This window comes from Poecilia mexicana, unplaced genomic scaffold (assembly GCF_051168715.1).
Source record: "Poecilia mexicana isolate PSO_F unplaced genomic scaffold, ASM5116871v1 scaffold_7, whole genome shotgun sequence".
NCBI classification, from domain to species: Eukaryota; Metazoa; Chordata; class Actinopteri; order Cyprinodontiformes; family Poeciliidae; genus Poecilia; species Poecilia mexicana.
In genome coordinates this window covers 3,700,252-3,722,103 of record NW_028263376.1, presented here as the reverse complement: position 1 = coordinate 3,722,103, position 21,852 = coordinate 3,700,252, and the positions used below count along the sequence as shown (strand labels likewise).

Below are 21,852 nucleotides of genomic sequence, written 5' to 3'. Positions count from 1 at the left end.
TCAGAGAAGCAGAAACGGATGGAAACGGAGGATGCGGAGAGACGAGACGGGAAGTTGACGAGGAGAAGAAGGGGAGGAAGGATGAGGGCGCAGCAGAGGTGTGGAGGCAGCCAGAAATTGAATGGTGACGTGTGTGAAAAGGTCCTTTAGTCATTTAAGCACAAGCTAAGTGGTGGGATGAGGGGGAAAAAGACAGATAAGATGCAGAGCAGAGGAAAGTGAAATTGGCATTTCCAATTTGCTCGCTGACACACTGGATTTGGTAGATGGAGCTCGACCATCCCGTGTGGGACACACACTCACACACACACACGTAAACTCCTGATACAACTTGAACTTCTAGAAAGCAGTTCATAGTCATATCAAGTTTATTTGAACAGAACATTTCATCAACGAGATGGTTCAAAGTGCTTTATGTCATAAAAACACCATAGTGTCACAAATTATCCAACAAGCAATAAACATTACATTTTATCAAACGCCATCATCAAAATCATCAACATATATCAAATATGTTGAACAATGTTCCCCTCAACATTGATCTACTAATCAAAGGATGTTTGGTTCTGGTTCTGGGGATGCAGAGCAGAACAGAACCAGAAGACCTGAGAGGTCTGGAAGGTTGATACAATAGCAGATCTTTAATGAACTGTGGTCGTAAGCCAATCAGTGATTTCTAAACTACTAACAGTATTTTAAAGTCTAGTCTCTCAGTGGAAGGACTTTAGAACTGGGTGATGTTCTCTATCTTCCTGGTTTTAGTCAGAACCCAAGCAGCAGTGTTCTGAAGCAGCTGCTGATGGACCACTGATTTGTTGGGCAGACCTGTGAAGACACTGCTGCTGTAATCAATGTGACTAAAGATAAACGCATGGATGAGTTTCTCCATTCATTTATCTTTAGTTCAGGTCTTGCTGAGACATTAGTCCTCTAATCCTGGAAATGTTCTTCAGGTGATAGAGAGCTGATTTTATAACTGTCTTTAGGTGTCTCTAAGTCTGAATTTTTTCTCTTTTTTTGCCAATTGGGCATATGTACACTTTTTGTAAGAATCCTTTGATGAGACCCCAGATCTCAATCCAATATGTGTACTTCACTACATGATTTTCAGACTCTTGGTTTCTCTAAGCCAGTGCATACAACAACTAAAACAAAGTCTGGCATTCCTGAAAAAGACAGGCAGTAAAGAGAAAAGTTAGAGTGAAGCTGTAACAATGAAGAGAAGGAAGTGGCAAAGAAAAGAGAGATATTGTGAGGAGTCACTGTGGGAGTGTGGCCCTCTGTTGAGACATGAAGAAGATGAGATGACCACAGACCAATTAAACCACAGGATTCTGGGAAGTCAACAGCTTCTTAAGAGAAGGATTCAACAAATACAGCAGCTTCCCACCAGTACATTGTGACCTTCCCTTCCCATCAACAGCCTTCCACACACAAGGCAGGCTGCTGACATTATTAGCATCACTTTTGCATCCCACTGGCAAGTGCTGTGTGTACAGCAGCCTAGCAAAACCACAAGACCCCCCGCCCCACACACACTACTTCTTCTCTACTCCTCCATCTTTGTGGCACGGCCCCCATTAAACTTTAAGGGTTTCAACTTGTCTGCCTTCACCAAAACACTGGCTGAGCTTGTTCCCCCTGTCAGTCCCTGCCCACCCTGTTGGCCACCGCATCATGCTTTATTCATGCTGTCACATGGTTTAAAATGCCGGAACAAACCGCACTGTGACACAGAGCGTCACCCGCTGTCTCACTCGCTTTCCGTGGGGACAAACAGGAAAAGTTGGACAATGACGTTAATGATGGAACAAGAAGAGAAAGGAAGACACAATCGGGGAAATAAGAAAAGGTGGAGAGCAGCCTAGAAACCACTCAATAGAATCCTTTATGAACATATCAGAACTAGAAATACACGAACAGCAGCTATAATCACTTTTTTATTGAGCTAACATTAATATTAGACTGGATTCTTCTTGTGTAATGCTTTGGTTCTTTATAAATAAAGTGAAGTAATATTAGTGGTATATTCAACTTTTGATAGTGTGAGAGAAATATTTGGGGCATTGCAAAAAACAATAAAAGTGTCCTGAGAGGGTGTAGCATTTACCCAATAAATGCATAAATGCTAGCCTTCATGGAAACGAAACAACATTTTTGGGGAAACCAAGAATTTGTTGATAAGGACATTATTTAAAAAACTGAAAATGACTTCCTTAGGGATGACAGGAAGATAAAGAGTAGAAACTTTAGTGTTGTTAGTGTTTCTTGCTAATGCTAACATTAGCAAGAAATGTTAGCATTTCTTGCTAATGTTAGCGTTTCTTGCTAGAAGAAATGCTAGTATTTTGGTGAATACTAAAAAATGATAAAACTATTAACCACTGGTTTTCTATCTGAATGTTTTGACTCAGGAAATCTTCCCTCATACTTTTTGGTGGTGTTGTTTTATTATTATTATTATTATTATTATTATTATTATTATTTGCAGGATGTTATATAAAGATTTTAATAAAAACACAAGAAATTGCAATTTGTTGTCCAACAAAAATGTATATATTAATAATATATACAGGTTTACAATTTGTATAAAAACATAACAAATGACAAAGTCATACATTAACAAAATTTTGTATGTTTTAGAAATAATAAAATTGTTAGTTTTAAGTGTTCTGAGCTGGTGAAAGATCATGGATATATATTTAAATTAAAATTTCTATATAATTTTGATGATGGTTTTGAATGTGACAGCTACCTTACATTTTTAAATTGATGTCATTTTGTTTCCCCATAAAAGAGAATTAGCTAAAATTTACATAATATTTAATATGTGAAAAAAATCAAATATCAAATTTGATGGTTTCTTTCACTCTGTAGGGATCATCACCATCGGCACTGGATTTTGTAAAAATTCCCCATCATATTTGCAAAGATAATTCAATGAAGTGGATCCACTGACTGATAGTGTTCCTAATGAAACACTTCCTGTTCATGTCATATTTTATCTGATAAATGAATGAAGCAACTTGAGGAAAGTAATCAGTGGAGCATTCATTCAAGTCTTTCATTAATAAACTGATATTTTTTCTCAACTATTAATATTTTTCTGCCTTCTGAAATGTAAAATTTGACTCTAATAAGATTCCAAAGCGTGGGCAGGGTGCTCAGTTAACAGGACCAAAGCATTTGCTTACACAGAAAAAGTCCAACAGCCTTTTTTCTTCAACTACTGTTTAGGAGTTCACCGAATATCATGTTATCTTCTGTGTGAACATAAAAAAATGCCTCAGTGATTTCCTTCAGTCTCACGTAATGATGAGACGAGCTCCACCAATTACATCCAATTAATAAACTACTTGCAATCAAGCTAACTAGCATGTATGTACGGGAATAAATTCATTTGAGCTTCACGTCATTCATGTGTTGAGAGTCACAATCAAAAAATATATTTTTTCTGAAAAAAGACTGGATAATAAAATTCTCATTTAAAGACAAATGACAAAAACTATTCCGTTGCTCTGATATAATGTTTTTCATTTTATTTTTGTCTCACTCCAGACTCTCGATTATGGGAAAAAATACGATTGGAAGCAAAGTAAGGAAGAACAAATTAAAAGAGAAAACAGTAAAGGTATTTTTATTTATTCTGTCAAGTTTTGTTTGTTTAATAAAATGTTCCTGAATTTGAGACATTTTCTCCCCTAAAAGTGTCATGTTGAAAATCCAACAGCAACATGTCTCATTTTTATGAAACAATGATCGTGTCATGTAAGACGATTAGGACACCCTACAAATGTTATTATTTTTCTGACATTTGTACTATGATTTATTTCCATTATTTAATCAATACTTAAAATTTCAAGTAATCAAAATCAACAAAAACTGAAGAGATATGTAAAAGAAATGTGTTAAGATTTAACAACTTCTGGTGATAAATTTGGACACCAGTCAGGGGTCCATGGTGTGGGCAGGAAGGATCTGCAGTAAGCAGTCAGTCTTGAAACAATCAAAAGATGCCTCTGACTGTGACAATTGCATAACACCCTAAGAGCTTAATTTTTATCAACATGTTCTGGATGATATCATCAGTTGTTGGGCATCACTGCTAATCCATCGCATTTGCTTTTGCTGCTTCTCTTTAAGGGCAGTATTATGTACACTTGATATTTTTGATGTTTACATCATGTTATAATGTTATTCCCTCATCAAAAACACACCTGGAGTGTTGCTTTGATTCTTTCATGTATGAGAAATCCTTTAATCTCCATGGCAACCCCTCAGCAGTGTAAAATGCCTGGTTGGACCTAGCTCCACCTTCAAGGCGCAGCTCCTCCTCACAGCTGCAGTTTCCAAGCTTCACCTCACAGAGAAGCTCCTCCCCCACTCTGCTCCTTCAGACTAGTCAGAAGCAATTAGCAAAAACCTTGTTGAACTGCACATCTGATCAACTCATTATAGGAGCTACTTCTCAGTGAAATGGTTAATACAGGAGCCATGTTGTGGCGACTTCCTGAAGGTGGAGTTTCAGAAAGAGAAAAAAAAAGAAGGAGTTTTTAAAGAAACAGAGCCCCGAATTTCAAGGCATCAAATCAGGAAGTAAAATTATTATTAGTCATATCTGTTAAAAAAAATTAACAGATTATATATATATATATATATATATATATATATATATATATATATATATATATATATATATATATATATATATATATATATATATATATAACAACTGAAAGTAACATATTTACTTGATTGTGCTGTAAAACACTAGCTCCTTTAAATGAATAACAAAAGAATTGCAGATTCTAATTGTGACTCATTCTCTTACTAAGTTCCAAAGTTTTTGGTCAGTGACTTCTAATGTACCTTTGCTCTTAAAGTGGTGTCAAACCCAGTGCTGGTGAAGCCCTGTAGGTTAAAGTTGTACTGAGACACCCTCTACTGGCCTACTGTCCTGACTTCCCTCCCCAGAGCCCCCAGAGCTGCTGGAAATGAGTAATCAGACTCATTACTGAAGCCTCTGGCCAGCTCCTTTATGTCACTGCATGTAATTAATCTACCTGAGACAACTCATAGTGTGGGCCCCCTAGGGAGGTGAGAGGAGAGGAGGAGAAAAAAGGGGAGGAGGACGCCTCAAGAAAGTTGTGTGGATGAACATGGAGGATAGCTCCAGTGCAGATGAGAAGGAAGTAAAAAGAGTGGTGTTAGGAACAGAGTCAGGATTAGCAGAAGGGGAAAGTCGAGTGCCAGAAGAACGAGGAAAACTAGTAAAAAGGAAAAAAGCACAATGACAGCGGGAGGAGACGGAGTGTAACCATGGGGGACGGAGCGAGGATGGGGAGGGGACAAGAGAGGGAGGCGAGGTGACAGGAGGGTAAAAAAAGAGAGGGAAGGGAGGAGGTGCAGAAAGTACAAGGTGAGCACAAAGCTGTCCCTGGCCTCATTACAGTAACACAGCAGCCTGGCTCAGGTTCATTCGTTATCTGCTCCTGCACTCGTTTATTCTCCAGCTACATGAATCGTCTCCACGGACTGCGTGTCTCCATGGACTGTATGAATAGATATGGTTGTGGTGTGTGTGTGAGTGTGTGTGTACGCATATGCCTAAGCGTCTAAAAAAGTGCCGATGTTAACAAAACAGAGCAGCTGGCAGGCGAAGCCAGAGGAGGCAGAAAAACCAGCAGCTGTGCACGTCGAGCTGCGCGTCCGTGTGCGGGTCATACCGGAGTAATTAGTCATGTTGAAGGATACCAGAGTGTGTGTGTGTCTGTGTGTTAAAATACGCATCTAGCACACATATAAAGCATGCATTTCAACAGAGGCTGGCTAAACAAACAATGTAAAACTGCCACATTGTTAGTTTTTGCAACATATGAACAAATATTACAAATTCATGGCTGGATAAAAAACTTTTCCAGAGTTCAGAGCTCTAATTTAAGGTGCATCTTTCCCAAAATCTGGGGATTATTCTCATTTGTAATCTACTTTAAAATTATTACTCACTGCTACGTTTGCTTCAGTGTAGATCAGAAGTTTTCAAGAATAGTTTATTAATCCCAAAAGAGGGATAATATGGTGTTGAAACTCATATTAACCAGGTTTTTTCAAAGTGCCACTGCAGATGCTGATGGATGTGGACAGGAAGGATCTCCTGTAGCAGACTGTTTTCCACTGTATCTGAAGAAGCCTCTGACTCGAGACATTCTGTTGTGTATAACAGTCTGATGAAGAGGATGCTAAGTAAAATTATTGATTTTATAAAGTTATATGTGGGTTTACTTTGCATTTAAACAGTTTTTAGACAACGTTAATGATAGACAACATTAATGATTTTTAAAACTATGAATTGGGTTTAAATTTATTGTAGATTTGCTGTAAGCCAAGGGTTCTGAAACTACAGCCTCAAATATATGTACACACACAAAACTTTGACATAATTCTGGCTGCATAGTTGATCTTTATTACTATTAATATTTAAATTGTTTGGTTTGATGGCACAGATCAAACTTTTAAACACAGATTTTTACATTTGAAGCTAGGGCTTTCTAAAAGCTCCAATTTTATTTTGTGTCTTGGAATGTTATTTTTGTTGGGACTCCAATGAAAAGACAAACTTGCTACTAGCTAAATTAGTGTATTTTTCCTCATGGACAAGCCAAAATGCCAAGGGCAGATGTTTTATGTTTAGACCAGACACAGTTTAAGATTCATGACCTCAATGGTGAAGAAATATTGGACCAGTCAAGGTGGGACTTTCAACACGTTATAATCTCTCAAGTATGGTGAAGGTAGCATCATGCTGTGGGTTTGAATGGTTTTAGCTATAAAAACGGAGGCAGAGGACTTCCTCCAAATCTTTTAACTGCATTAAAAAAAAAAAATAAAAATAAAAAAAAAGATGGCTGACATGGCAGGAAATGATGTAATATTCAGCCTGAACTTGGCTGCTGACTACCAAAGACCACTGACTTTCCAAGCAAGCATCTTGCTGAAAGACATTTGTCCAAATGTTATTTGGAATCCGTAGTATGATAAATTCAAGCCTGTATGTATACTCTGAACCTGTGGAGTAGAAAAAAAATGAAAATAGTCTTTTTTTTTTAAATAATTGAAGATGTGTCATCATTAGACCCTTCAAATAAATCATTATGAATCCCAAAATTAATCCCAGATTCCTGCCTGACACCAGTCAGATTAAGATACGTTTTCAGACACTCACACACACACACACACACACACACACACCTACACACACGCACACACACCCCCCCCCACCCCCCCCACACACACACACACACCCAGAGGCATTCATCTTCCCAAATTGGCTGTGCCAGAGTGTGCCAGATGCATGGACTTGCAGCAGGAAGTAAACACAAACACACACATGCATAGTTTCACACACACAAGGCCTATCTATGTGTGTCAGTGCAATAAATCATGTAAAGCAAATTCTTGGTCGTTGCTGATGCTACAGACTCTGTCTGCTCCACATGATTAGGAAGAAGATCATGTGGAGAATCTCCATATGTCTGCTTCATGTTGGGCTTCCAAACCCCTGGGGAGGAAATGTGTGTGTGTGTGTGTGTGTGTGTGTATGCGTGTGTGTGTGTGTGTGTGTGTGTGTGTGTGTGTGTGTGTGTGTGTGCGTGTGTTTGTGGAAAAAAACCCGGAGGTATCCCCCGCAGCCCGCCTGCGTCCTGTGAGCGTCTTGTGAGCACTCTCTCTCTCGTCTCTGCATCGATGCGTTCAGCAGCTCCCTGGTGTATCTGACTTAGCAAGTTCAATGTTTCACTGTTTGGTGAGGGGCTAAATAATGCACAAAGAGACAGTAAGATTGAACAGATGAGTGTACATCCACTGCTGGCTAATTTTCCCTGTGATTTATTACCCTCGGCTACCCAAGAGTCGCAGGCGAGCCGTGATACATAAACTCACTTCTCCCTGCTGAGAATACCGAACACAATGCTGGCCGGATTTCCAACTATTGATCCTCTGTAGCTTCTGTTTGGACTATAACTAAACACATTTTGTCTTTTATCTGGGTAATGTAGTAAATAAAGAAAGAGCATAAACTAATTTCCACCTGGCATAAGGAAAAAAAACTTACTAGGAGCACTGATCATTTCAGAATTACACTTTGCCAGATGATTACGGATGTTGTTTTAATGGCTTTAATGGAGACAAAGCAGCAAAGAAAAGTCTCTTTTATTAATCTTATTTTGGTTCAGAATTGTTACCTCTTCTTTGTGGAACTACAGGGTTTCTTCAGACTTCAGCAAGTCAAATTTTGGACTTTATAAGACCTTTTTAATGACAATTAAAGATGACAATTTAGGACACAGAGTCTGAAAAAAACAAATATCAGGAATGTTTCAGCAGAGCAAAACAATTGCATGTGGGCCAATGACAAAAATTAGCATAGTCTACTCATGATGGATGCAAAAAACCTAGCTAGCTAGCAAGAGTATATAAGCAGTTTGTTAACACTAACTGCCTGGAGTCACAGAATACAACAGAATACTTACTTGTTATTATGCCTTATTATGCTACATGTTGCTAATTTTCATCATGCCTAAGTTAACATCAGCTACTATAGTAAAGTCTACTTCATGCCAGTGTGTAACGTCTTTTTTACACCCTAACGCTGCACTCAGATCAATTTAACGCAGTATAGTTCACATAAAAAATGTTACACTTATTTCAGAGAGATTTACCAATGGCTTTTCAACTACTGAATTAGCTTATTATGTCTTAAATTGGATTTTTTTTCCCCCTCAGCTGAAGAAATGAACTCAAATTAAATGTTTGATTTTGCCATGTTTTACAGTGTGAGATGCTACAGCACTGAACTGGAAATGTATTTTAGTTTTTTTTTTTTTTTTTTTTTTTTTTTTTCACATGTTCACCAGCGTGCGTGGCTGATAAATTTGTCGTCGCCAGTTAAGAGTCCAAAAGAAATGAGTTTTTTATCAAAGCAGCATTGCACGGTTGAACAGCTTCCTACCCAAACCAGACTGCCCCCCCCACCTCTGCTGTTCTGCTTTTTCTCAGTTGTTCCATGTTTTCATGGATTGTAATTTCTTTTTCTTTCCCCACCCATTTTATTCCAGGAAAAACTTCCCATCTCCATCTGTTGTTGAACTTGGATCTGTTTTTCCCTATACTCTCTTCTTTGCCTCCATCCATTTCTACACAGCACTGTCGTTTCCACCTAATCCCCTCACCTCCTCCTTGCCTCTCTATCTATTTTGCTTCCTTTTGCCTTTTTTTCACCTATCTTCGTGTCCGTCAGTCTACCACGCCACCGCAATTCATCATCATTTTATCTACAACTCCCTCTAATTGGATCCTATCACAGTCCCACCTGACAAGCAGACAGGCGGGGATGGGGGGGGAGGTGGGCTTACTCACTCCACCTAGCTCAGCCTCTGGTATCTACCTCAATCAACAGCTGCAAAGTTGTGTTGAGACCTGTGCGTTTCCTATTTTCCTTGACTCTTGTAGAGATAATGCTGGGATTTTATAAAACATTGATGTGCACTGAGGAATGAAGAACTGAATGCACAAGTGTGCTCGAGTGTGTGTGTGTTTTTCTTGTGTATGAATTCATCTGGTTTTGTCTCGAGTTCTGCAGAGGCAGGTCTCTGGCTCTTTCCTATAACATCAGCAGTAGCAGAGGTGTCGTAATGAATGTATCAGAGTCTATCATAAGACTGTGAATGAAAACATGCACCGCGCTCCAAAACTAACTGCAGTGTTGGTTCTGGTGATGTGGGAGGAGCTTCTTCATTCTGCACTGTTAAAGGCATAGAGAGGCAAGTACAAGTGTTCATAAAACAGACCTATGTATTTCATTGGAATTGATTGTTATAGACCTACAACATATTTTTTGAGACAGTTTGAAAGGGGAGCAAATTTTAATAGCAATTCTTGTGAAAGACTGTCAATGTCTACTTTGACTGGTCCGTTTTATACTCTTGTGATTGTATGATGGCATTGGAGACAGAAAATAAAGTAAATTTCAGGCAAAAAAATCTCTAAATTTTCTCAAAAAAAAAAGAAGACATTTTTAATTTTGAAAAGTTGTAAATTTGCTAGAAAAAACTAAAAAATCTTAAAATTAAGCTCAGAAAGTCCCAAATTTGGAATTTATAATTTTGACTTTTGAAACTCTGACATTGCGAAACGATTTTCTAGAAAATTTCTGAGATTCAAGAAAATTTCAAATTTTCTTGGGAGAAATTGACTCTTTGTTTCTGTCTTTAAAGGCCCTGACATACCATTGAATGATTGCCTTGTATTTACCTCCAATTATTTTCAAATGAACCCTGATCAGCTGCCTTGACCCTGCTGAGGAGAGGCCATCCCACACTACATGGAGCATGTGTGTTCAGGGTGAAGTGCGGAATCTTCTAATTTTATAACTCTGCAAATAAATTAAATTTTGGCCTCATTTGTCCAGAGTGCCTTCTTCTACATGCTTACTGCATCTTCATGGTCACCAAGTTTCTTAAACAAACCTTTGAGGTCTTTACAGAAGAAATGCATTCATACTGAGATTAGATTAAACAGCTCTAATAACTATCTATGCAAGTTTAAATGGCAGTGGTGGGCACACTTCTGCTAGTCCACTAATGTGCTAACAATCAGAATGAGAATGCCTTTACTGTCTTTGTATAGAAGCACAATCAGAAGCACTGGTCCATATTTTTTAGCAGCAGCTGCTATCAGTGAACTTTACAAAATGTTTAATGATTGAAAGATTAATTTTAAAGGGATAAATTACTTGACTGTTTGGTAAACTTTCAGTTGTACAAAGTTTAATATCTGTGTTGACATTGTGGTTATTGACTGTGTGACGTTTTATTGACGTTTAAACTTAGCGATACTCAACAGCTACTAAACTGAAACCGGAGTTCTAAGTCTTTAAAAGAATCACTTTCTGAAGCGTAACCATTCAGTAAGGTGTGTAGTTACAAATTTGACACTGTAGAAGGCAAAGCAACAAGTTTCAACATGGTTGAATTTAGCACACTAACATTACCGTTCGCTATATACCATATTGGTACAGCACTTTAGAGTTAGTGGGACTAATTTTTATGTTTTAGTTAGTGGTGCCCACCACTATCCGAAGCCAACTGATTACACTTTTACTGTCACAGTAAAGGAGAACGAATACCAGGCATGCAAAACGTTTTGGATTTTAAATTCTGAAAACTTTGGAACCGATGTATCATTATAATTTTAGAGTCAAGCTCTACTTTGTGTTTGTCTATCACATAAAATCACAATGGAAACTTTTTCACAGCACTGTACACTTTTTTTCTTAGAAGGCGTTTGATTAATGCCTGAAAAGGACGTCAGAACTAACAAAAAGTCTGTGTCTTACTTTGCCTAAGGAATAGAAATGTCATTCAAAGTAATGAGAGTAAAGGCCAGAATTCCTTTAGAACCATGCTATTTAAATATTCAGCTTGATGAACAGCACTTACTGTTTTTACAGCTCATTCAATATTCGAAAGGCTTCAGAGCAGACATGTCATTAAAGGACAAATCTGCCAAAAAAACTGGTAATAACAACCCTAAAAGTCAAACCTAAAAGCACAATCACTTCCGTGAAGCAATTACAGGAAGGCGAGCGACTAAATATGCATGATTTACCTCTCTGAAGCACAAAAGAACTGCAGGAGCTATCATTATGATCTGGAAATCAACTTCAATGATATGCCCATGAACTATTTTTGAGTCACCGTCCAACATCAGAGGCAGAAAGAATTCAAGGATCACAGCGCCCGGTGCTCGATCTTTCCTTTTGTAGAGTTCAGAAGCGCCGGGAGGTCGCAAATCAGCAACGTGAACCTGTGGTAATGCAGAAGTCAGCTAAATGAGGTGCAGCAGCTGACAGGTGTGGGACAAGCTGATGGAAAGGAGGTTGGCGACGCTGCCAAAGCCACACATCGTTTCCTCCCCAAAGCTTTCTGCTGCCCGGTTCCACGCTGGACTGGTCGTGTGCTACGTTAGCTCAGAACTGGAATTGGTAAAACGCCTCACGTCCTGACTGAGGAGATGTCAGTCAGGATGTGTCACTGACTTCTATAACGGTGACAGCAACACAAAACACATAAAAACCCATGACTTCCTGGAAGGTTTGTGAGTTTTCACGCTGATCTTACCGTGGTCTTCTGACACTGGATGCTGGAGCTGTTGAACCTCAGCGCCGGGACGTTGTGCGTGCTGCCCTGGATGTGAAAGATGCACTCGTAGTTCTGCTGTCCGGACTGAGGCTGGGGCAGGTTCTGAGCCAGCAGGGTGATTGGCCTCATTACCCCGGCTGGAATGTAGATCTGAGTGGAGGGCAGGATCTGAGGGCAGTCCTGGTGGATGAATACAAAGAGAGAAAACGTAAATAAACATTAACTTCAACTTTCCATCACCATTCATTCTAATTCAATGTTTTAAATCAACTATGTACAACACAATGTGATGTAAAACACTGTGATGCAATATGAAACATAATATGTCACAATATAATGTGAAACATATATTACAATGGTACAATGGAATACAATACAATACATGATGCAACACGACATAATACAGTATGAGCCTACAGGATATAATATGAAACAATAAACTGTAATACTATATATATATATATATATATATATATATATATATATATTATAATGTGAGGTTGCGCGGCATGAATGAAGCAGGAAAATTAATTTGTAACTGAATAAAGAAGGGATATTTTTTTAATTCAACTGCAAAGAGCCACGAGCCAGTTTTGGGTTTGACCAGGACCCAGTGGTCAGTGGTCAAACCGGGCACTTAAGATACTTAAAATGTCAGTTCAGGAATTACATTTTTTTGAGATGATCACACAAAATTAAATTGTTGAAATGACAATGTAACTTTTGCAGAGCTCTTCCCTACCAGCAAGAGGCTCCACCAAGAAGATAAGACAGCTCTGCTGGGAAGGCAGCAGTAGAAGATTAAAGAAGCTGGAACTAACCACTGGAGCTAACTTTTGTCTTTTGTATGAAGGGATTGCATTTTGCGATGCAAACTCATTAGAAAAAGAAAAACATGCAGCTCATGTCCATGAATCATTACTTAACCTGAATGCTAGAAAACAATATATCATCATCTCTTCAATCCATAGAAAAAACATGCAGATTTATAAGTGACTAAAAATGCCGTTGGCAATGCAATTTGGATAAATTCCCTTGCGTCCATTATGATGAATCCGTTTTCTTTTCCCTTCCCAACAGCGTTCTACCACACTGGACGCTAATCCAGCGCCACTCCGGCTTCCTTTGTTCTCCGGCTGACATCAACCAGCCTAAAACCCTTTCTTACAAATGATCATCTCTCAGGAGGATCAGCTCGTTTTTTTTATTAAACACTGAATATTGAATATAGCAGTGACTGGTTAAAAAAAAGAAAAAAAAAAGAGTGCAAGCCAATTTGGAAAGAGAGCCCTGTTGCCATATTAATGAGGCTTTTATGGATATTAGGCATGTTTGGCTTAAAGAAACCCACCATAGCATATTCTTATTCCTTCTGTGCTCACCAAACCAGCAGCCCGAGGCAGCATCTCCCACCATACTGTACTGTAACACTGTTTAATGGATTAAAGTGAGATAACTGAGAGTTCAGCACTTTAAACAGCCACCTTCTTGATGCTTTTCAACCAAGAGCAAATTGGCTAAGACAGCATATTTTATTATGTTAATAGAGGCAAGAAAATTTAGCTTTTTTGCTTTAGGTAAAATAAAAGACAATAAAGGGGAAAAAACTGGTGTTTTTAGAATGCTTCACCAAATAAGATTCAACTCAGTCAAGATTAAAGAAACTTCTTTGGGTCGCAGGTCAAAACTGTTAAATCTTCAGATGTCATACCAGGGTACAAGATTTAAACTGTGTTACTTTCTCTGAAATCTAAATGTGTAAAAGGAAAAAACAACGAATCAGAAACAAGTAGTTTCTACTCTTCAGATTAACCTCAACAGTGATACAAGGATGTTGTAAATCATTGATAGGATGTATGAATATTAAAAAAGCAAATGCAACGACTAATCCCACTTCAAACACCACCAAACACTCTGTAATTGTCCTATTGTGATAGCAAACATTTGTATCAAAGAGAAATCACTGACAGCAGAATACTATGTAAGCAACAGGGATGCATAGCTGAGCCATATCAACAGTTTTATTAATACAGTCATAGAAAAATATGGGTGTAAAAGAAAAGGAAAATGCTGAGAGGATGGCATAACAGTCAAAAAGCTCTTTTACTCTTTCCCAAAAGTCTTCATACTCTGTAACAACTAAATGAGAAACTGCAACAGTATTCCAAGGACCTGTCGATATATATTATTATTAATATTATAGGGATAATAATGTAAAAAAATACTTCTGTTTAAAATCACAGACACTTAATTTGAGAGATCCAGGATGGATGGATGGAAGGACGGATGGATGGTTGGACGGATGGATGGATCCAGTAAGGGGTTATCTCCCATAGTTAAGGGGTTTTAATAGTTTTCATTTTAAAATGGTAATTCTAGAAAAAAACTAAACAGTAATTGTCACGATCCAGTGTGTGAGTGTGTTTTTTTTTTGGGTGAGTGTGAGGTTTACTATTAAAGAGGATCTCTGATGCATAGCTTTTTGCTGACCTGCTGTTAGACAGCACACCTGTTGGTAACCCCCTCATCAACATCACTGGGGATTTAAGTGATGGAGTCATTTGAACTCCATACATTTTTCACTCTAACTCTGTGAGTTTTTTTTTTGTGTGTGTGTGTGTGTGTGTGGGTGTGTGTGTGTGTGTGTGTTTGTGTGTGTGTGTTTGTGTGTAGTTTCAGGAAGTGAACATCTGACAGCACTATCCCTGACCCCTCACCCCTCACCACCTCATCGTTATCTGACCATCATTTAAGTGATAGGAGGTTAAGACTGTGGGAGGGTTAAGACGCCAAACGGTTTGCATCACTGGTACCATTTAGCTCCTCTAACCTTCTTGTGTTTTTTCACAGAGTTTTTCTTGTACTCTTGGTTTAGATATGAATGTTCAATTACCTTAGCAACAGTTTACCCCATGTTCTTCTTGCTAACAAGTTAAAAATGGACTTTCCCCCTGTGGACTTCTTTGACAAACCTGCTGTAGAAAAATCCAAGATGTTTCTAGGAACATATCTTCAACACACAGTTGAATTTTTCCTCTGAACAATTATTTTCTGTAAATATTGTGAATATTCCATGACTGATTCTATATAGTAAATTACCTCAAAACCACAGCAGTTACACTAAAACTACACCTGTTATCATGGTAACCATTAAAACAGGTTAGTTTTTTATCTGTGTGATCAAGTGCTATCGTTATCGTAACTAAAAACTTGTGAAGTAAAATAACTTTATGTTAACTCCTCTACATAATTGCTGATATTTTTTTCCTCACAAAGAAAGAGGAAAGAAAACTGATAAGAGATCGAATCAATGCCAGGAAGCTCAGTGAAGCAGACTGTTAGTCAGTGAGGCTGACAGTCAAAATTTTAAGCAGTCACAGATGCTGTCAGAATGCTCATGAGCCGATTCTAATCTTAGAAAAATAACAAAAAAAGATGAGCTAAAGGAAATAAAAGACAAACTAAAGACTAAAGGAATAAAGGGAAGGTAAAAAACACAACAGACTCCCTGAAGGCATCAGTTGGGATGGAAGAAAAATGTACAGAGGAGCATGGATGAATCCCACAATGATGGAGAACCGTTGCATGTTTTTACAAAATAAATGAACATGGAGGCAGAATATTGGAGGTATTGTTTGGATGATTGCTCCCTGTTTTTGGACGCTGTGCACCTAGATGCATTTTTAGATGGTTGTTATGATGCGTAACCGTGGCAACCAGGTGTTGTTTTCACAACAGGGAGCAGCTGATTAGCATCTCAATAGCTAAAGTACAAACCCTGTCTTCCATCGATCTAAATGAATGTGTCTCTGCCTGGCTTTCCGACCATAGAGACAGAAACAGATTTAAAGAGAAGAAGCAAAAACAAATGATGGGGATCAGCAGTTCTTTGCCAATAACTGATGGTCAGGAAATCAATATCCACAACGTCTTTTTAAATATACTTGGATGATACGACTTAGAACTTTTAAATTCTCTTTTGCATACATAAATCACTTTTTAATTGAATTGGAATCACCATGAGTCACATAGTTTATTACTGAAGTGACCTGAACCTTCAGAAACACATAAAGACAGTTAAAAAGCCAGCCTTATATCACATGAAAACATTTAAATTAACTTACATCGATCCAAGATCTAGAGAAAGTCATCCATGTGTTTGTCTTTAGTCACATTGATTACTCCAACAGTGTCTTTAAAAACATCAATAAGATGGGCTAATGCAAAAGAAAAAAAGCTTGTTACTAGTTTTTAGAGTTGGAGGTATCTCTAATAGTTTTGAGTTTTGCCAAAACTAAACATCCGACTTTGAAACAGACAGCAAAACTGACCACCAGATCAATTTATGGGCTCTGCACAAAAAATATAGATGCATCTGAATCACGGTGGCATTCCTTTGAAGAACGTGATTGCACTCAAACACATCCCTCACATTGGGCTTACATATATTGCACAAAAGACACCACTGCACAAACCCCTGAAAGAGAAAGAGAGGGCAGCACACAAAGGAGGCAGGGAGCGAACAAAAGATTCAGCAGCAGAGGATTGTGGGAGCTGTTTCATTAGGAGTGGTGACAGGTGTCAGAGCTGAGTCTGCATCAGATAGCGGAGCGGCTCAACACAATGAGACACAACAATCTCCTTTACCTGGGGGAATCCTCTAATGCCTCTTTTCTCTCTCCACTCTTTTCCTCCTTTCTCTCTTCCTGCAGTTCACAATTGATCTTTTCTACATTCTGTGTAGCATCCATGTTTTTACCCCTACTTTCACCTTCCGTTTGATCCTTTCTACTGGAATAACGGTAGATGCATTCCCTTTTCTTTTTCCTTCTCCCCAGGACGTTCTTTAGATCCATACCTGGAATTCTGCCACTCGTTGCGCCTGGATACCGATCTGTACAACTGCAGATCAGCTAGACAAAATGCATTGTTAAAATCTGACATTATATCATTGGGATTTAGAGATCAATGGAGATGAGATTTTGTTGACAGAACAGTTATTAGTCATGCGCACCATAAATCTGGAAATTATTGAAAATGTGATAGAGGTGGGAATTTATTGTATTGTTTACGTTGAAAAATTTCTTAAAATAATTTGGATTTATCCTTCAGCCGTAGCCACACAGTTATCTGAAAAAGACGTAATCAGGAGGCTGAATATAAATAAACAGGACACGTTTTACCTGCAGATACAATAAAAAACATGGATTATATTGGAAGCACATTATCACCATCTAGCGATAGAGGTGGATAGAATAAGAGTGGCACTACTTGAACATAATGTAGCTGCGGTATAAATAAATACCGGTAAGATGGATAGTGAAGGAAGTTATGCTACGAAGTTTAGCAGGAATCCTGTAAACTGCGAAGTTTATAGGAAGCGATCCGAAATAAATATTTCCTCTTTCTCTGATTTCAGTTGCTTAATATGTGGAAGTGTGGCCAGACTTAACAGACTTAACGGCTTTGTTCATTTCCTACGCTGCCATTACCAAATTACAATCTTAGACAGTCTCCAATTCTAAAATAGTGCAGAAAATTGATTGTTCACAACTTCTCCTGATCGCTGATTGGCCCAGTTGAAATTCTACCAGAGAAATTGAGCTCAATGAGAGAAATCCCAGATGAAGCACTGAAGGGAGATAAGAATCAAGTGGAATTGTAAAAGAAAGGAAATAGTCAGGCTAAGTCAACTTCATAAAATTTGCTAAAATTTGTGAAAAAATGTGAGAAGAGACATGAATACATTTGTGAGGCACTCTAGAAACTTCTCTAGAAAACACTAACTTCTTGAAATTCTTGCACTTGATTATTCAAGTAAGGATTGCTTTTATCTATAAAGATATGTATTTATCTATAAAAAGCTATGTTTTATGGACACATGTAGAGACAAAAAATGTTGCAACTGGCCTGCAACAATAAATAAAAAAATACACATAATACACGCCCAAACTGAACATCTCACACTAAAAGACACACACATCTAGACACACACACACACACTCTGACACCAATCCAGAGCTAAATCTTGCCCTCTGGCTTTGAGCTGTAAACTAGTGCTGGGGCCTGTGGAGTGTTTTACAGTAGCCTTGGGGCCAAACACACAGATGCTGTGATCAAAGGAGAGGAAGGTAAGCCTTCAGAAAGAAATTAGTCTGAGCCTCTCTTCCGAACTGCTGCTGTTAAATCTCCATTAGGGTTTCTAGCAGTTTCTACCACTGTCTGCCTGGGTAGTCACTGCACTATGCTACGATATTATAGGTTCAGAAAAGATTTGACCTCCTAAAATCTATTGATATTGAAGCAATTGACTTGGAAAACTACAAGGGACAAAAGCGAGTCTTTGTTGAATCCAGAATTGATGTTAGCAGACATTGGAATGAATTTGAACTATTATTATTAACAGGTTTTGCTTTTATCACAAACCTCAATTTGTTTTTGTTGACAAACCAGAAAAGAAAACATTTTTAAAATTTAGTTGTATAGAAATTAACTTGATTTTTAATTTATCACAATTCTTTTTCAGAAATAAATAATATATCTGCAAACTATTAAATTTAAAAGAGTTAAATTCTGACACATTGTTTTAATAGTGACAGCTGTCAGGGTAAAAGTGTTCAGAAGTCTGAGCACTTGTACCACGGTGCATGTTCCAAATTGGAGAAACAACTAGAATATCAACATGAGGTTAAGGTTTTGATTTATGTACAACTATACGGGTTCTAGTAGAAATAGTTAGTGAGCTTGAAACAACTGTTAGTGCATATGTTGGAAGAGTATGCTCTTATTGTCACAATAAATTTTGCTGAACGATAAATTGTCCAAGAAGTTATTGTGATAAATGATAGTATTGTTTTGACACCATTGTCAAGTCACATAATGCTAATGGGATAATAATGGAAATACACCCTCTCAAAGATCAATATACTTTAATTTCTAACAAACATTCAACACTGGAATTTTGAGACATTTTAAACATCCAAAATAAACAAAACTCTTGAAACAACAAATAAAATGGACACAGAAGTATTTGGAAACAAAATTGTCCTTCAAAAAAGTATTCAGTTTAAATAAAGGCACCACACAGAAGACATTTGTCATCCAATCTTTGGTAGAAAGTGACAGAAATAAGAAAAACAGCCATGCAAATGGAAATGATCAAGCTCGTTTTAATTTATTATGCAATTAATTTATATATTGCTTATTGTGACAGTGTTTGAAAGAATGAGCATTTTATTGTTGACTTGTGCTAGTCAAAAAATGTTCTGCATCAATTTGAAATTTGGACCGTTGCATTCTGAGTTGCAAAGGTGCAATAAAAAAAATAAAGTTTGTGAAAAGCCAAAAAAACACTCTATTAAATCTTCTGCCACACAGAGAAGATGGAAGAATTTAGCAGAGACAATACAAACAGGCCTCGTATTGCACAGTGAGGATTGGCTTAGCTTTTAAACTGAGAAAGTGATTGCTAGAAAACAATACGTTTTATTGTGTTGGCCTTGTCAGCAAACCTGATTCGATGACAGCCCGTTGCATGTGTGCGTTTGTGTTCCACAAAGAAAAACTGATTGCCTTTTAAACGCATAGTGAGTGGATCAATCACAATTGTCGTGTTATTTGTTGCTGTGATGGCCTTGCTACAATCCACGGTGCAAAGCAGACATCAATGCTGTAGACTTTGCATTGTGTGGGTTGGCTTTCAGAGTTTTCAGCGACTTTTGAGCAAAAAAAGACAAACAACTTCACTGGTTAGGTAGAACAAGGAATTTAGGTGGTTTGAGAAATGTACACTAGACCAAAAAAAACACACATCAATGTGAAAACGGCAAGTTGAAGTGTAAAATAAATGAGACAATGATACAATATTACAAACATTTTTTCTACCTTCAGTGTGGCGTGTTCTCTGTATAATTCAACTGAAAACATTTTTAAGGACCTTTTTAATTACAGTTTATTATATATATATATATATATATATATATATATATATATATATTTTTTTTTTTTTTACATTTTCTTATTCTTTAGCTCAAACTAGAGTTTGCACGGAGATAAACAAATGTTCAGGAAGGCTTCTTGAATGATTAGAAGTTAACAACAACATGGTAAGTTACATAAATGTCCAACAAGCCCTGTTCTAAAGGTGATGACTTCCCGTAGTCTCCATGTTTCCAGGACAATGAGTAGGGTTGCAGGATAAAATCCTTCTCCAAAGAAAACATCTTTGCTTCGGTTAATATCCTACCACTTATGGGATGCTGAAAGTTAACTTGAACTTTGGGACATCATTTCTAAAGCTGTATTTGGCATGAAAACGCCTCTACACATCACTAAAAGAACACCATGAGAACAGTGAAACATGCTGGCACCCTGTCCAGCAGTCACTTTTCTTTACATGGAACTGTGTTTTGGCTCCAAGTGGTTGAAATGTGTGAGTGATCCCAAATACCATCCAGTTTGACCCAAAACCTTCAGGTGCCTAGAAAGCTGAAGATGAAGGATTTTTACAAATGATATATGCTTTACTATAAGAACTCTTATATTTTCAAATGATGTCAAAATAATTCTGAGAAAAATCCTTTGGGGTCTCCAGGAGAGGTGAACTGTTGCAAGGCAAGGTCAAGGTTTGGGATTCTGATAGACCAGCTACGAAATAAAGGCTGCATTAACACCAACAAATCTGCCAGTTCAGTTAAAACTGTACATGATTTTTGGTGAATTCAAGGTAGAAATTAAAAAATTACTAATCAGAGTCTCATTTTATATATATGAGAAAACCTGGGCTTTTTAATCACGGTGCATAGACTTTTGAGATCCACTATAGATCCTGTGTCACCTAAAGGAGCCAAAGTTCCTTTAGTTTTTCTAGGACAGGAAGTTCAGTCTGTGGTTATGTAATAGAACACCTGAGGGTTGCACTACTTAAAAACAACACAGTTTTCCAATCTAACTGGAAAGATGCGTGTACACATCTTCCTAACATTTGATCTCCTCTTGTCCCCCTCTGGTCTCTACCTGCCCTGGTGGTTTATTTAACCACTCCAATGCCTGCAGTCATGAACTCCAGCTGACTAGGACACCCCGCTGTATTTTCATACTGACTTTTCCTCTCCTCCTCAGTCTTCATGCCCTAAATCACTTCTCTTTTCCCTTCACCCCCCCATTCTCTTATCCTCTTCCTGTGGCTGTGCAAACAAGAGAAAAACATAATGGGAGGCATGCATTTACTCTCCCAGAACTAGGAACACGTTTGTGAAGCTGCAGCAGAGAATTTATTTGTAAAAGGAAACAATAAAGCGAGTTATTTCATGTCAAAGACAAAAAAAGAGAAGCGGAAAACAATGACAATTGTTTGATTTCTGTTTAGCTCTGACACGTCCCAGATTTTTATTTTTGTTTGCCTGCTTTTTATTTTTCTTCTTCTTCTTGGTTTTCACCATGATGAAAACGCTACACTGACAGCGATGTCACACATGAGGCGAGTTCCCCGATTGGCTGCTGGCTGTCACCGACGAGGCCACCTTACCGAGGCACAGACAACCTCAGAGTATGATGGATGAGGAGGTCCGTATGCGTTTGTCTGTGTGTATTATTGGAGGGGGGGGTCAACATGGTGTGGATGGTCCCAACGGATTAAAGTCACAGACCAATGGAG

The 21,852-nt window shown here is 38.0% G+C and overlaps 1 protein-coding gene across 1 annotated transcript in view; it reads right to left on the bottom strand.

The window, feature by feature from the left end:
* Positions 1-21,852, bottom strand: part of plxna1a (plexin A1a) — a 311,405-nt gene that overhangs the window by 88,210 nt on the left and 201,343 nt on the right. The window contains exon 11 of the mRNA XM_088006887.1: positions 12,177-12,377. Within this exon, the coding sequence (XP_087863013.1) occupies positions 12,177-12,377 (201 nt within the window). The remainder of the gene's footprint in view (positions 1-12,176; positions 12,378-21,852) is intronic.